This window comes from Manis pentadactyla, chromosome 18 (genome assembly GCF_030020395.1).
Source record: "Manis pentadactyla isolate mManPen7 chromosome 18, mManPen7.hap1, whole genome shotgun sequence".
Lineage (NCBI taxonomy): Eukaryota > Metazoa > Chordata > Mammalia > Pholidota > Manidae > Manis > Manis pentadactyla.
Genome location: NC_080036.1, coordinates 24,377,085 through 24,391,518, shown reverse-complemented (window position 1 = coordinate 24,391,518; position 14,434 = coordinate 24,377,085). Strand labels below are relative to the sequence as shown.

The following is a 14,434-nucleotide window of genomic DNA, read 5'->3' as shown; positions in this document are numbered from 1 at the left end:
CCATCTATTACAGAATAAGCCTCAGAACTCTAAAATGACTAAAGGGACATCGACCTAAGAATTGGTGGTGGTTCTGTAGAACAAAGGCCATAGGTGAGGGCTAAAAAGGAGAGAACCATCTGTAATAATTACAAGCTGACATGTAGACACAGTACAACTGCTTAAAAAAAAAAGGAAAAAACATCATTATTTGGTGATGTTAGTATTGGTAGTATTATTCTGATCCTGTTGTGTGTGTTAAGGTAAGACAAAGCCAGTGAGTAAATACAGGATATTCTATGATGTATTCCAGAGAAGGATTTACAATGTGGAAGAGAGGTGATACAGATAGAAAACAGATGTTAAGTAAAAACCCTGTGGTCCACAATCTGAATTACATACATCAATGTGAACTCATTACCACACACACACACATGCCCCCCTCCCTCCCAGCTGTCCACTGAAAAGGCCCAACCTAGTAACAACAGAAACCCCAGTGCCCAGACTATGGTCTCAAAATACCATTTCCCACCAAAAGGAACCAGAGCTTCCTGGAGAAAAGGCTGACTTCAGATCTGGGCAGAAAACAAGATGAGCCTAGAAACATCTTAATACACCGAACAGCAAAAAGCTCTCAAAGGCCAGTAGGGTCATGTCAAAAGGACTCCGAAGCTGAATAAAGAGGTGCTCTTTGGCAAACAAAGGACATTCTGAGCTTTCAGTAAGGGTATAAAGTGCAATGACTTGAAACCTACCAAATATGTTTAAATTCACGAATCTAAAATAGTATTTAAAGAGTACTGGTCACCTTCAGAAGATGCCCATAAATCAATATATTGAAAATGGTAAGTAAAGGGGGAAAAAAAAGCATATTATCTTTTTGTCTTGCTTTTCCTATATGTTACAAAAAAGGTGACTAGACATTTTGTGCCTCTTGATGAAAGAGCACAACACTGTTAAGAAGGTAGCTGCCAAAGGGATCAAGTCTGAGTGATCAAGCCTCTGAATCCAGTGGGAAGTCTGAAGGAAGAAGAGGACAGAAAAACAGAACCACTGCATGAATAAAATCCAAACTGTGGTCAAAAAGTCAGACTCTTCAAAGATAAACTGTGTGGAAAGGAAAAGGGATTGTAGGACACTGAAAATTAAGAATCTTAAAAGGCAATCAGAAAACTTGAACAAGTCTGAAGTAGAGTATGTATGAAGAGGCACCTGGCCCAGAAGCATAGAGGGACCTCGGTGATTGCTGCAAAAGTCACAATACCTGTTCCTTCTGTAAGGGGGGGTGGGGGGGAGGGGAGGAAGAAGAGGGAGCTATGGTGGGGACAGGACACGTGGAGGGGCTTTTTGGGTGTCTGGCCACATTTTATTTCTTGACCGGAGTGGCAGTTATAAGAATACTTACCTGATAATAATTTACTGAAGGGAAAAATACTTGTTTTGGGTTGTTCTCTGTGTTTGTGCTTTAACTTATTTGGCAGGTAATTTTAGTGTGTAAACCACTTTGGGAAGAGAAGAAGAGGGGGCAATACTGAATGTAAATTACCCTCATTTATTGCACTTTTCATTAAAGGTCCTCCTTTGAGAGCCTCTTCTGTGTTGGAGCGGAAAAGGATTCTAGAGCTGTGAGTCGGAGAACAGTCCTCTGGCAAAGGAGTGCTGCACTCAGTCATGTCCCGGAAAATCATCTCCTTCTCCTCCAGTAAGAGCAGGATCTGTTGGTCCTTCTGTTGAAGTTGTTCTGCAGGGTGGATGGAGAAAAGGTCTGGGCATTTCGCTCTTGCTCGGCGCACAAGGACATGAGTAGGACGTGAGCGCCACCTTGCGGTGATTCATGGGACACACTGAGCACAGATTCAGCATTTCTTTTTCATCACGCAGACAGCATCAAGTTTTTGTTTTGTAATTTATACTGGGAAAACTATGATGCGTCTTACTAAGTAAATGCCAGAATTTCTGACACAACAAGCCTGCACTTTATTTCCTCCTGTTTATTTCTCAACCCACTCTTCTCTAGCTTTTGCCCATCACTCTGCAGGTACTCTTTCCAAGGTTACCCTTCATTACTGAATCCATCCTTTTCAGTATGGATGGCTCTTCCCTCACCCTGGGGACGTCACCAGTTCTCTCCCTACCACTATCTCGGGGCACTTTACAGATGTGCCATCTGCGAAGGCATAGCTGGGTCCCCAAGGGCGGCTCTGTGCTGGGCAGCCTCCCACACTGTTACCACTCTCCTCTTGGGATCTCATTCACTACAGTGGTTCAGTTACTTGCCGTGCTGATAAGTCACAAAAAGCATCCCAAGCCCTACCTGCTCGAAGCATCAGACCAATGGAGTGTCCCTGCCAAGTGTCCCTGCCACTTGGATGCTTATTCTCTGAGGGCCAGAACCTTTCGCCATTCCTGTGCCGCGCCGCCTCTCTCCGGCCTGCATCATCATCTTCTCAGCCAACATCGTCATTCCCCACTCGCCCGGCTGGGGCCTGGGAGCGTCCACCTACCCACTCTGCCCCAGCGTCCCTACTGGTTCCTCTCTCCCTTCTCACCCCGTTCCCTCTCCAGCCCCTTCCTATGGGACCTGTTCCATTTTTCCCCAACTGCTCTTTCCACTCTCAGTGCTCCACACTCCCTCGAGCCAGTCTCCTAATTGGCTTCAACACCAGTAAAAAAAATTTTAATTTTGCTAATTTTTCATTCCCTGTTGCGTTTCAAGATCTGGTGCCATCCCCCAACCTCCCATCTCCTGGCCCTGCCCCTCAGCCATCTGCCCCTGCTCCCTCTGGTAGATACATCCAGTCCTTCCCCACTTTGCACTTGACTCTTCTTCTCTTCTGGGGAATTTTTCTCCAGTGTAGCTCATATGCCAGAGTCTCTGGGAGACTAACCTCAGGCAGAATTAGCAGGGTCCACACTCTTCATATTGGACCTACTGTTGATCGACAACTTGGTGGTGGGTCAGTTATGTGTCTCCCTTGCCAGGGCGTGAGCTTCCCGTTGGCAGGGACCCTGGTTTAGACTCTCTGCATCCCTGGCACCTAGCAGAGAGCACACCCAGGTGCTTCACAGGTTAACTGAAGGGAGTTTTATCCCTGCATCCTGATCACAGGTCAGTTAAATCTGATGCAGCTCTGGCTCCAGGCTCAATCCATCCATCTTTTTTTCTCCTCACTGAAACAGGATGTTACCATTTCATCCAGCTGCAGGGACTAACTAAGCTCCTTGGGTGCTTACATTTACTTGCCTCTGGGCTGTATCTACCCGAAGCACAGTCAATAAGCACCTGCACAGACAGAAGAGCCCTAGGCTCTGCCGTGTGACCAGGCTGCTTGGCCTTGTGGGCCCCGGCTTTATCATGTGCAGTGGGGACTAGAATGCAGGCCTCGTGGGGCCTCGACAGGACAACAGGAAACAGCAGGACCCAGCAAATGGGGTTGAGCCCCATCAGTTAGCACACTTCTCCCCAAACCACATAAGGCACAGGGGCAGGAGTGACTGAGAGGAACAGATGAACCGGAAAATTGTTTCCTCAAGGAGCTTTCTCTCCTTGTTTTAATCTTTCAAGTGACCGTGAATTTTAGAAAATTCTTCTGGGACAAAGTACAAAGAATGCCACCAAGAATGCTGATACTGAGATAAGAGAATCAATATCCCTTCATTTAGTGTCAGATACATTCTTACGGCCATTTTTTTTTACCAGGACCAGTGTCAGCTCAGATTTAGTCTCTCTTGTTAAATGCTACTCATCTCTGTTTTCAAGCGCCTGCCCGGGCAGCTCCGGAACGGAGTGACAGTAACTCCAGGAAGCAGTCTCCTGCACCTACAGACGCCACCCCACAGACGAGGGTCTCCAACCACGTCCAGCAGCTTTACCTTTCAACTCCCGGGCTTTGGTGTCCAGCATTTTCTTCTCTTCCTCATTCTCACTGGGGATTCCTTCATCTTCATCTCTGTTCCTAATACAGTTAAAACAAAATGAAACAAAACAAAACACTCCTAAGATGTCCATTCCTCCGGCCACTCCCAGTCTATCATGAAATCACGCGGGCCGGGATGGGCCCGGTGTCCGACTCACAGGGTGTTGATGGTGTCCTGAATGATCTGAATCCAGCCGCTCCGCTCCTCCTTGGAGCCGGCGTGCACTTCTACCATCTCTGGGTCTTTTACCCCCATGCTGATCAGGAACAAGCCTTTCTCCTCATGTGCTACTTCCCGTACGATCAGCTTCTTTAAGGAGATCACCGTTGACTTCTGGTCCTGGCAAAGGGGAGAGGCAGACTTAAGAAAGGTACCATATTCTGACTCTGAAGAGTGACTTTGACATAAGGGAAGACCCAATGTTACCTCACGTATAAGTGGCATCTACCAAACCGAAACAAAACACCAAACTCATAGAAAAAGAGGCGAGACATGTGGCTGCCAGAGGGGAGAGGAGGAGGCTGGAGGAAGGTGGGCCGGAAAGGTACAAGCTTCGAGTTACCTAGTGGGTGAGTGTCAGGGATGCGAGGCACGGCATCCAACCGCAGCTGCCCTGGCTCTGTGACACACGCGTGGTTACCCTAAGAGCTCCCATCACAAAGGGAAAAGCCTTTTCCTCTTCTTTTCTTTACATTGTATCCATGGGAGAGGACGGATCTTAGTTGAACCGATTGTGATAAGCATTTCACAATATATGGAAATCAAACTATCATACGGTCCACCTTAAACTTATACAGTGATACCTGTCAATTATTTCTCAATAAAACTGAAAAAAAAAAAGAGCCTATAGCTTAACAATGGCATATTTAGGACAAAGAGAAATATCTCATTATTTCATTTACATTTTGTCAAACAGAAAAATATTTCCAAAAAGGAAATGCTCATTTACGGCTATAAAGGTTCTAGTCCTGTTTTCTACATGATGAATCCTTCCAGGCTCTTCCCAGAACCTGGCTGCAATATTATAAATTTATGGGGCATAATGTGTGAGAAATACTCCCGTGACATTTCTTTCTAGATCAAATGTCCAAGGCTCTCAAAAGGATTATAAAGGAGCAGAAATATATTCTTGGGGTGAAGGGAAGGCAGAATATTTCAGTGGTAAGTATGAAATGACTCAGGGGAATCTGTTGTCAGCCGGAAGCCGCTGAGCAGGGGGTGGAGAGCATCAGTCCAGTGCTTCAGTCACCCCCACCCTCGCTGTTCTGAACACCATTAATTACAAACAGGAAAGACCAACAAATGGCTTACCAATGATGCAAAGACGTATTTCTGGTCTTTTTCTTGAAGGAAAACTAAAATGTCAGTAAGCAGAACTGCTTGAACCTCTGTAAAGTGGGAGAAGGAAAGAGAACAATGATTACTTACAAGTAAGCCTGTCAGAGAGCTTTATTAGGATGACTCAGCTACAGAGACACCCCAGAGGTGAGTCAGGAAGGGAGCCGACCCTCCTTCAAGGCAAGTCTTGCATCTCTGCAGGATCCAGATCTGGTTATTAGATTTTGAGAGGCATTTTAAAATAGGATTTTTCAACAAAGATTTGTCTTGGAAAAGTTTATGTACTCAGTTCTGAAAAGATATATCCCATGAGGCAAGACTTTAAGAATAAAATACTTTGAAGTTGGAAAGCAGGACTTTGACAGATGCTAAATAGTAACATAGTCCACAAAATACTCAGGTCATATTATTTCTCAACTCCTGCTATAATGATGGGAAAGGCGTGGGGTGGCAGGCAGCAAAGTTGCCAAAAGGTGACCTATAAAAATATCTAAGCCTAATGAAAGGTGGATGTCTTCCACACTTTCAGGAGAGCGACCCCCTCTGATTTCACAGGCACCTGTGAAATGTGAGCTATAATGGCCCCCCTCCCAGCTCTGACCTCACTGGCCTCAGCCGCTCTGCACCACGGGAACGGCCTTCTCTCCTTCTTAGTTAAAACAAAAGCCAAAAGAACATCTCCCGTTGGATCTCAGGACAAAGGAATGCCACACACTGTTGCTCTAGTCCTCTAGGAGTACAAAGGGACATTTTCCATGATTCCTTTAAGGACAAAGCCTGATAACTCTAGAGATGAGTTGCCTATTGAGATCGAACAGGCCGATCCCTCACTCTGGGAAGGGGGGCCTACAATTCCTTGAGAAAAAAATGGAACTGTGTGTGCAGCCCCATCCAGGTAGCCAGGACGACCTTTCCTACCACTTCTGCCATGACTGGAACCCCCCCTCTGTGTGAGTCACTGCAAAGCTAGGAAGAAAACAGCAAGGATGGCTGATTCTTAGGGAGGTCTAGTTTTCCAGACTAAACCACAGTAACTTTCCATGCACTATGATTACTTTTGACAAGTTTTTTTTTTAAGTTTACTTTTAAATAATTCAGCTGACTGCCAAAATAAAAAAAGTTCCAAAACACAAGTTTCGCCCTCTTTGGATCCTGAGGTTTATATGATCAGTGTCAGTAGATCAGAGGAAAACAAACCCATCATGCCTTGCAAAGGGAGCCTGACACAGTACTGGCTGTTCTTGGATGGAGTTCGCTTGGGGGTGAAAGTGACCAACGCCACCTCCTGTCTCCACCGCAGGCATTTTGGGCCAGAAAGCCTGTCATGCTGCCACCGGCAACCACAGCTCTATTCCAACAGCCGAAACCCATTAGTTTTTACTTGGGAATGAACAATAAACGGCGAGCTCCAGGCAGCAGCAGCTCTAGGAAATTCAGGTCCTCATGAGAGAGGGCAGGGATTTCTGTACCAGTCTGGCTCCAAGTCTCAAAGTGGCAGCATGGAGAGTCCTGAGCTAGGGTTCTCAGAGCTCCAGTCTCAGGGCCGGAAGGAGGGGGCCTCGGGGATCGCCTGTTCAAGTTCATCATGGAGCAGTGAGACCCGCCAGCGGTGGCAGGGATTCTGTCTCTCCCTCTCCTGTCCTCCGCGGGAACTCGGGCTGGGACGGGCCCTGCCTCAGTCACTGCCGGCATTTCTCCTCCTAACACTGTCGCTGGGCTCCTCACTCCTGCTGCCTACCTCCCTGCCCCCAGGCACTGTACCAACGCATCCTACTTTATCCCTTTCCTGCTTAAAACTCTCTATTTTGAGCCCATTCTTTGCCCTGCTGCCCCACAGTGTCACCAGTCAACTTCCCAGTCTGAGCCGCCTTGGCCACCTGGCCCCAGAGGTCTCCCAGGCTCACTCCCCGCCCCCGGCCGGAGAGCCCTCCCAGGACGAGCCAGACGTTCAGCTCCGTGCTTAATGCTCACTCTCGCTTTCTGTCCGGCACCTTCCTCTCCCCCCTCCGTGATGCGCTGCTCCCCAGCCAGCCGCCCCCCAATCCTGAGTCCAGGCCTCCCTGACAGGCCTCCTGACTGTACAGCAAGGGTCTCTCCAAGTCTCTTCATTCTGATCCCTGCTTCTAAGCAGCATGTCCCGCTCTGTTCGCTTTTGAAGCCATCGGATTGCCCAGGACTTCCCGAGTGTTCGGTCTAAGCAGCTGAGGTTCTGCCTGAGGGCTCTTGGCTGTTCTGACAGCAGCATCCTATGACGCGACTAGACCTCAGAGGCTGACAGCTGGCCTGCCTCCTGACCTCCGCTCACGGAGGGGCCCAGGGGGAGGGGGAGCAAACGCAAGGCTCCTGGGGCCGTGAGAGCCCCCAAGGCCCGGAGAGCACGGGTCTGATGGAGGGAGTCACTGACAAAACAAAAGCTAGATGTGCAGATAAATGAGCAGACCTCAGTAATTTCCTTGACCTGATTGAGCCGATCATTAAAAAGTAAAAATTAAAACAAAGGGAGAGTATCCTTTACGATGTGTTTTTCTTAAAGAAAGATAAAAGATATGAGTATCATAAAGTATAGTAACAGACCTAGTTGACTTGAGGTAAATTTGCATTTCCCTAAGGTCTCAGGAACGGAGAATTCCTCTGACGCTCCTTGGAAGGGGCCGCATCTGTAGCCTCGGGCTCTGTGAGTGGCTCCCTGCAGCTGCTTTAACAGGGCTCCGACCCCACGTGTGCTGCCCACCTCTCACGGGGAAATATAAATATGCTTTCCTTAGCAGCCTGAATTTTTGTATTAATCTTACTCTTTGCCTTGTTTTTTAAAGTCCTTTTTTTCCATTTTCCCTGATGGCATTATCTCCTTCTTATCGCAGCGTATTTTCTGATACAAGATTAAGAACAATTAGATGCTTGTTGCTCCTGTGTGATGGTTGGATATATGCTCCCTAGGACCAAATCTTGTGTGAATTTCTAACAAAATATCTGGATTTTGCCTGCTTTTGTCTGGCATATGCTGACTCAGACGAGGCGACCTTACCTTTCAACCTTCCTGCTGCGCTCTTCAGAAACACACTCCCGTCCCGCACCAGCTTCTTGCGCTTCAAATCCTCCTTGGCAAACATCTGCCCACTCTTCATCCTCATGATCGACTTGCTATCTGTCTTCGTGTAAATCTCACTGAGACGCACTTTCTTCTCATAACTTGCCACTTTGCTGTCTACGGCTGCAATCACATCCTTTACCAGGCTCAAGGACTGGGCCAGGTCTTCCTGCTCCACTTCACTGTCTGGGAGGAAAGAACACATCTGTTCTTAGTGGATCCTTTCAGACAAGGGTAGAAGGAGGGTGAATCCTTTCTTGCTCCATGTCATGCTGTCGGAGCAAAGCCCACCCATCAAAGCCAGTGCCTGTCCCTCTGTCATCAGCTTAATTCTTCCCAATGATAACAAGCAACTGTATGCTATGGCCTCAGGTAGAAGGAACCAACCGTTTTTTATGGAGGGAGAAGAGCAAGTTTTTCATCCATGTCTCTGTGGTACCTAATCTTTAATGCAATGGCCTGGGAACAGGAGAGCCAAGAGCCACTAGTCAGCTCCCATCCGAGGGGCAAGGGCAGCAATCCTGGTGGGAATTACCTCCCAGTCTAGTGATCAGGGAGAAGCTGTTCACGTCTGTGAGCACTTGATGGAATCAGGAAGTGGTCCCTTCCCTTCCTGCTACCACATATACCCTACCTGGTGACATACCACTTCAAGATTTCACTCAAGAAAACTATTTTTAAGACAAAACAGGGTCTCTTTGAGAGCTGGCAGAGCACGAGGAGCTCCTCCCCAGGGCCTCTACTGCTATTGGACATACAGCAACAGTCCACTGTCACGGATGATGAATGAAAGGAAACTCACCTTTGGTATACTGCAATATTCTTTGAAATAAAACCGGGTATTTGGTGATCCGCTGGGTTACAAGCAATATGCACTCTGGGATTCCAAGTCTTCTTACAACGGAACTGCTCATCTTCTTCTGCAAGGGAGCAAACAAACTGTCAGGAGCCACGGACAAAGGCTCCAGCTAAAACCGACAGCGACACAACACTCTGGGCAAGAGGGGGCTTTCCAGGTTTCACATCGATACCTTTACAAAGGCCTGGAAACGCTTGTCCTTGGTATAAAGGTCTTTAAAGTAGTTCACAGACTGGTTGTGCTGCCCACAAAACTTGCCGTACGTCGTCTTTAAGCGTTCTGCGTTTTCTCCTGAAAACTGCAGAGGAAAAGGAACAGAAGTTCTGCCGTGACTCAGGGTGCTGAGCTTACAGTAGTAGCATTTTGTACAAAGTTTACAGCCTACAGTAAAACCCAAGCCTGCCTCCTCATAAATCCCCCCGAAGACTAAAATGGTGTAGTAGCTTTGGAGAGCAACCTGTCAGCCCCTTAAAGAGCTGAATACAGAGTTATGTTATGACCCAGCAATTCCACTCCTGGATCTAAGAACACAGGTCCACACAGCAACTTGTGCATGGATGTTCATGACAGCACTATTCATGACAGCCCTCAAGTGGAAATAAGCCAAATACCCATCAAAGGATAAGTAAATGTTGTACACACATACGGTAAGAGTATTATTTAGCCATAAAAGGTAATGATATACTCTACAGTATTGATGAACCTTAAGAGCATTATCCTGAATGAAGAAAAGCCAATCACAAAGGACTACATATTTATTCCATTTATATAAAACGTCCAGAATGGCAAATCCATAGAGATAGAAAGTAGATTAGCAGTTACCTAGGGCTGGGGCAGTTGGTCAAGGGAGCAGCAAAGGGTGATAAAAATGTCCTAAAAGTGATTGTGGTAATGGCCCCACACCACTGTGAATATACTAAACTGAATTTCCAGTTTTAATGGGTGGTTTTTATGGCATGTGAATTACATTTAACTAAAGCTATTATAAACACATTTAAGAAAACAAGCACAAAAATATCTATGAACTTATTAGGAAAAGTCAGAGAGAGAGAGACATGGAAAACACGGAGAGAGGGGGTGTTTGGGGAGCACAGGTCACATGCGGAGCCAGCCCTCCCACCTGTGTTAAAGCACTGACCACAGTGCTTTTGCATGGATTTCCTAAGATGCCTAATTTTACTCCTAGAACATGGGTCCCATAAGACAGAGGTCTAAGCCACATTGCCTTGTGGTTCCACTTGGTATTTGGCAGATGCACTATAAATACTTGAAAAATAAATAAATGAATGCATTCATGAATCAATGAGGTGAGGAGTCCGCACTCAAGAATACAAGGATAGGATACAGTTTCCAACTCTCTGGCAAACGTGCTTTACACTGAGGCAGGGAATTGCTGGGGAGAAAGAGCCAATCAGGTATGATGTCACGCCCTTCTGCCTGTTAAGGTAACACCAGCAACATTTTTCTCAAAAAAGAATGTTTCAGAAATAAACATTAACAAACTGTCTATGACAAACACATATGACAGTATCAAAATAATTTTAAGCCAAACTGTTTTTGGAGGACTAAAACCACACCATACCCGAGGAGACATCAGCAACATAAATTTTATCAAATATTTTACGGATAGTTCCTTATTTAATTTCCCATGCTCAGTGGTTTTTAGATAAATGGTTCCTTTACATTTGAGACACAGGAGAAAGTAGAGATTTCCAATCAATATGTTTGATTTCTTAAACAATACTGGTTTTGATGATGGCATAGACTCTGAGGAGAAAAATGACTTTTATTATCTACCATAAATGCTAGGTGCTTTATATGTACATCTCTTTTAACTTTTAAAAATAGCATTAGGAGAGAAAATCTACTGCCCTTATCCCACTGAGACTCAGAAAGACTGAGTAACTTGCCCAGGCTTGCAAAGGCCACCAACGGCACAGCAAGGTGGGAGCACATGGCTAGCGGGCCCCAAAGCTTCACCGCTCCCCACGCTGTGTGGCAGAACCCAAGACCCTTCCCGCCACTCACCTGATTCACAAGCACATCTCCCACCCTCTTGATGAGGAAGTTCTTGTCACTCTTGTCCACCAGAGACTCCTTCTTCCTCTCCAGGATTCTCTGAAAGAACTGGCTGTGGATGCTGATCAGCTCGTCCAGGCAGGGGAACAGCTTATCCACCATCTGCTGCTCGAAGAGCAGGTCCGCCATCATCCCGCGGCTGTACACGTCGCTCATGATCTTGAGCGTGCGCACGTGGTGGAACTCGGTCTGCATCAGCTCTGAAGGAGGGACACGGGGAGGTCAGGGGTGCGTGACAAGGCTTCTCCTCCAAGGATCGCCTGCTGCTATTAAAAGCCCAATTATGCTATAACAACAGGTCCACAGCTGCCTTTTCCTAAAGTGTCTTCATCTTATTGCTCTAAGTTTCATGCAACTTCACACTCTTTTCCGACAGGCTTGGATTCTGTCATTTTCAGTGGTGGTTCCCAAAGAGGTCTTCACTGGATTCAAAACCTTTCATAGTTTACTCTGTTCCCATTTCCTAGAAATCACTTGCGTTTATAGTTTCTAGCATAGCTGAGGAATTAAAACCCTACAGTAGAGATCTCTTCCTAGGACTGTTACACAAGATATTCAATGAAAGTAAAGGAAATAGTTTTAAAGAGAGAGAAAAGGATAGAAATGTCTGTGTACCCCAAAGTTTTTAAAGAAAATCTTTGAGATGCTATATACTTGAAAACTGACCTTCTGCAGTACAATAAGTACAATTAAAAAAATGGTGAACAATGCAAATCACATATTAGCAGAGCAAATGAAGAGTCTCACCATAAATCACTTCTTGCCGTTTGACCACATCTTTCTTCTGCTGTTTCAAAAATTTGCTGTCCACAATTCGACTCCAGGACTCTGCTTCTAGTTGTTTGGACTCAATCTCAAAGTCTCCCATTAGTTGCCCTTCATTCATGTCTGTACCTACTCCTCAAAATACCAAAACATCAATATCAGGATCTTCAGTCTGTTACCTCTAAAAAGCCCATGCTGGACTTCTGTGGGGGTGATAATTTCGTAGAACACAAAGAGTCTACATTACAACGGGATAGTCACAGAACACATATTCTGTGTAGTAGGAAAAAATTATTTCCTCCCTGGGAGTTACACGCTCTCTATATTAAAAAATTTGGTTGAGAGTGATAAACATAAGTCAAGTGTGATTAAGACATGATTCTTATGTAAAGTACGAATTAGAAGGGACCTTCTTTAAGAGAGTGGGCTTACAACTGTGCCGAGAGCCAGAACTGAGCGTGTAGGAAAGTCTAAAGGAAGGGAGGGTGTTTGCACTGGAGTAGGAGCACATTAAATCAATGACATCCTTCAGGGGACAGCTGTCCAACAACTGGATATTGACTGCCAATTCATTATAAAGCATTTGGTGCTTTGTAGGCCATTTAAACAATCTTTACTGGAATAAGGAAGAGGCAGGCACTACTATTCTAGGTAATGGCACGCAGTATCCATAGAAGCATAAAATACAGGCCACAGCTTCCTCTTACCCTCATCAGTAAGTGATTCTGTTGATTCATTGACCTTGCTGATTTTATTTAATGAGTCTGTTGAATGAGACAGGAATTTCCAGGTGTTTGATATGTTCTCATCATTGCCAACTCTGAGGACAAGAAGCAGCACAGACTGTCAAATACATTCTATAAGCCATGGTTTGTGTTCTTAAATGAGTCCCTGAAAAACACTGAAGTGATGCTGGCTGTAAGTACTACCATCCCTAAGCAGCTACAGACCTTGAGCTCTTACAGCAAACTATTCTTTGGACGTCCTCAATCCCAGCTCAACAGCTAGCACAGTAGGAGCCCAGTAACTGTTTGTGGTATGACACAAAAGCCACTAAGAGTCATTTAAAACTTTGCATTTTACTTAAAGAGCAACTTTAAAGCCATAATGCAAGTATCTTTTGATAACATAACAACTTTGAAAAGAAGGCCTTTAGGTAATGATAATATAAAGACAACTTAAAAATGCCTGAAGCTTTTTTTTTTTTTTTTTTTAAGGAGGAGGAAACACTAGCCTGCACAGAGGTTAGGAAATAAAAAGATTTGTATCTTCAGTTACAAATTTTCCTCTGGCCTAGGTTAAGAAAGATGCAAGAGATGTTTTGAGTCCTAACATTTGAGATGACTTCTTGACGTGACAGGAAGGCAGGCCTCTTACACCAAAAGCCAGCAAATCAGCCCTGTGCTAACCACGTGACAGCCGAGGCCTGAACACACAGGGGCCACAGCAACTTTTGTAGGGAACACAAAAGGAACTCAGTGCAAGTAAGTGCGTGGGAACCTAGGAGTAGTACCTGGCCCATTATTCACCCCCATGAAACTGATTTAGGAGTCAAGAGGCAAGATGGAAAACAGATGAAAAGACTAAAAAAGAAACAAAAAAACAGGTTCATTTGACCAGTAGAAAAGTGTGATTCTGAAAATATAAGTGGTTGTAACCAAAATTTCAGCATTAAACCATCTTTTTCCCATTCCCACTTCTTACTCTGGTCTAAAATTCATCCTTTTACACTCAGATTCTTTAAAAGCAGGTCCGGCTGATCATGCACAGAGGCACAGGACAACCTGGCCTGGTAATGACTACAAAATGGTAGCCATGACAGTGTATCAGAAATGTAATCCTCCTTTCCTTGGCTATATCACTCAGTTATAATAAATAAAACCCAGTATTTTATACTTTTCCCCTATGAGTCTTTTTCTTCAATGATAATGATTATTATGTTCCTGTCATCCAGATGTCAACTGTGCTTTCTTTAAATCCCCACTCACCCTGCAATGTTCTGTATGGAGATGCTTTTGGAGAGCGAGACACTCTGCTGGGACCGTCTATTAGCAAAAAGGGGGGCCACAGAGGTCTCTTCAGCCAGGAGGACTGCAGATCGAGGGCGCTCCTTGGGCTGCGAAGCTGTAGAGGAAGAGAGGACACCAGCTGAGCATCAGCTCCTGGACCCAAGAGGACTGGTTCACCTGACAAATGCTGAACAGAAGCAAACCGCTTTGGCCTACACTGGCCCTGGGAGTGCAGATGGGTACAACACTCTACAGAGGACAACCTGCGTTTCTACTGAAATTCTAATGCTTATATCCTTTGATCTGGTAATTCCATTTCGGATACGTTTATTATACAAGATATACTTGAGGTGAGTATGTCCGAAGTTACTCAATGCAACACTGTTGGTAAAAGCAAAA

General features: G+C 45.4%; 1 protein-coding gene across 12 annotated transcripts in view; it reads right to left on the bottom strand.

Annotated features, from left to right (window-relative positions):
- AKAP13 (A-kinase anchoring protein 13) overlaps positions 1-14,434 on the bottom strand; it is a 291,383-nt gene that overhangs the window by 14,049 nt on the left and 262,900 nt on the right. For 9 of the 12 annotated variants that reach the window (XM_036931888.2, XM_057494885.1, XM_036931885.2 and 6 more), the window contains 11 exons: positions 14,015-14,150; positions 12,734-12,846; positions 12,009-12,161; positions 11,211-11,461; positions 9,355-9,480; positions 9,126-9,243; positions 8,261-8,509; positions 5,209-5,285; positions 4,055-4,236; positions 3,853-3,935; positions 1,526-1,720 (listed from right to left, as the gene is read on the bottom strand). In XM_036931888.2, coding sequence (XP_036787783.2) covers positions 1,526-1,720; positions 3,853-3,935; positions 4,055-4,236; positions 5,209-5,285; positions 8,261-8,509; positions 9,126-9,243; positions 9,355-9,480; positions 11,211-11,461; positions 12,009-12,161; positions 12,734-12,846; positions 14,015-14,150 — 1,683 coding nt within the window. The remainder of the gene's footprint in view (positions 1-1,525; positions 1,721-3,852; positions 3,936-4,054; positions 4,237-5,208; positions 5,286-8,260; positions 8,510-9,125; positions 9,244-9,354; positions 9,481-11,210; positions 11,462-12,008; positions 12,162-12,733; positions 12,847-14,014; positions 14,151-14,434) is intronic. The other 3 variants (XM_036931889.2, XM_036931894.2, XM_036931887.2) reach the window with 2 other exon arrangements.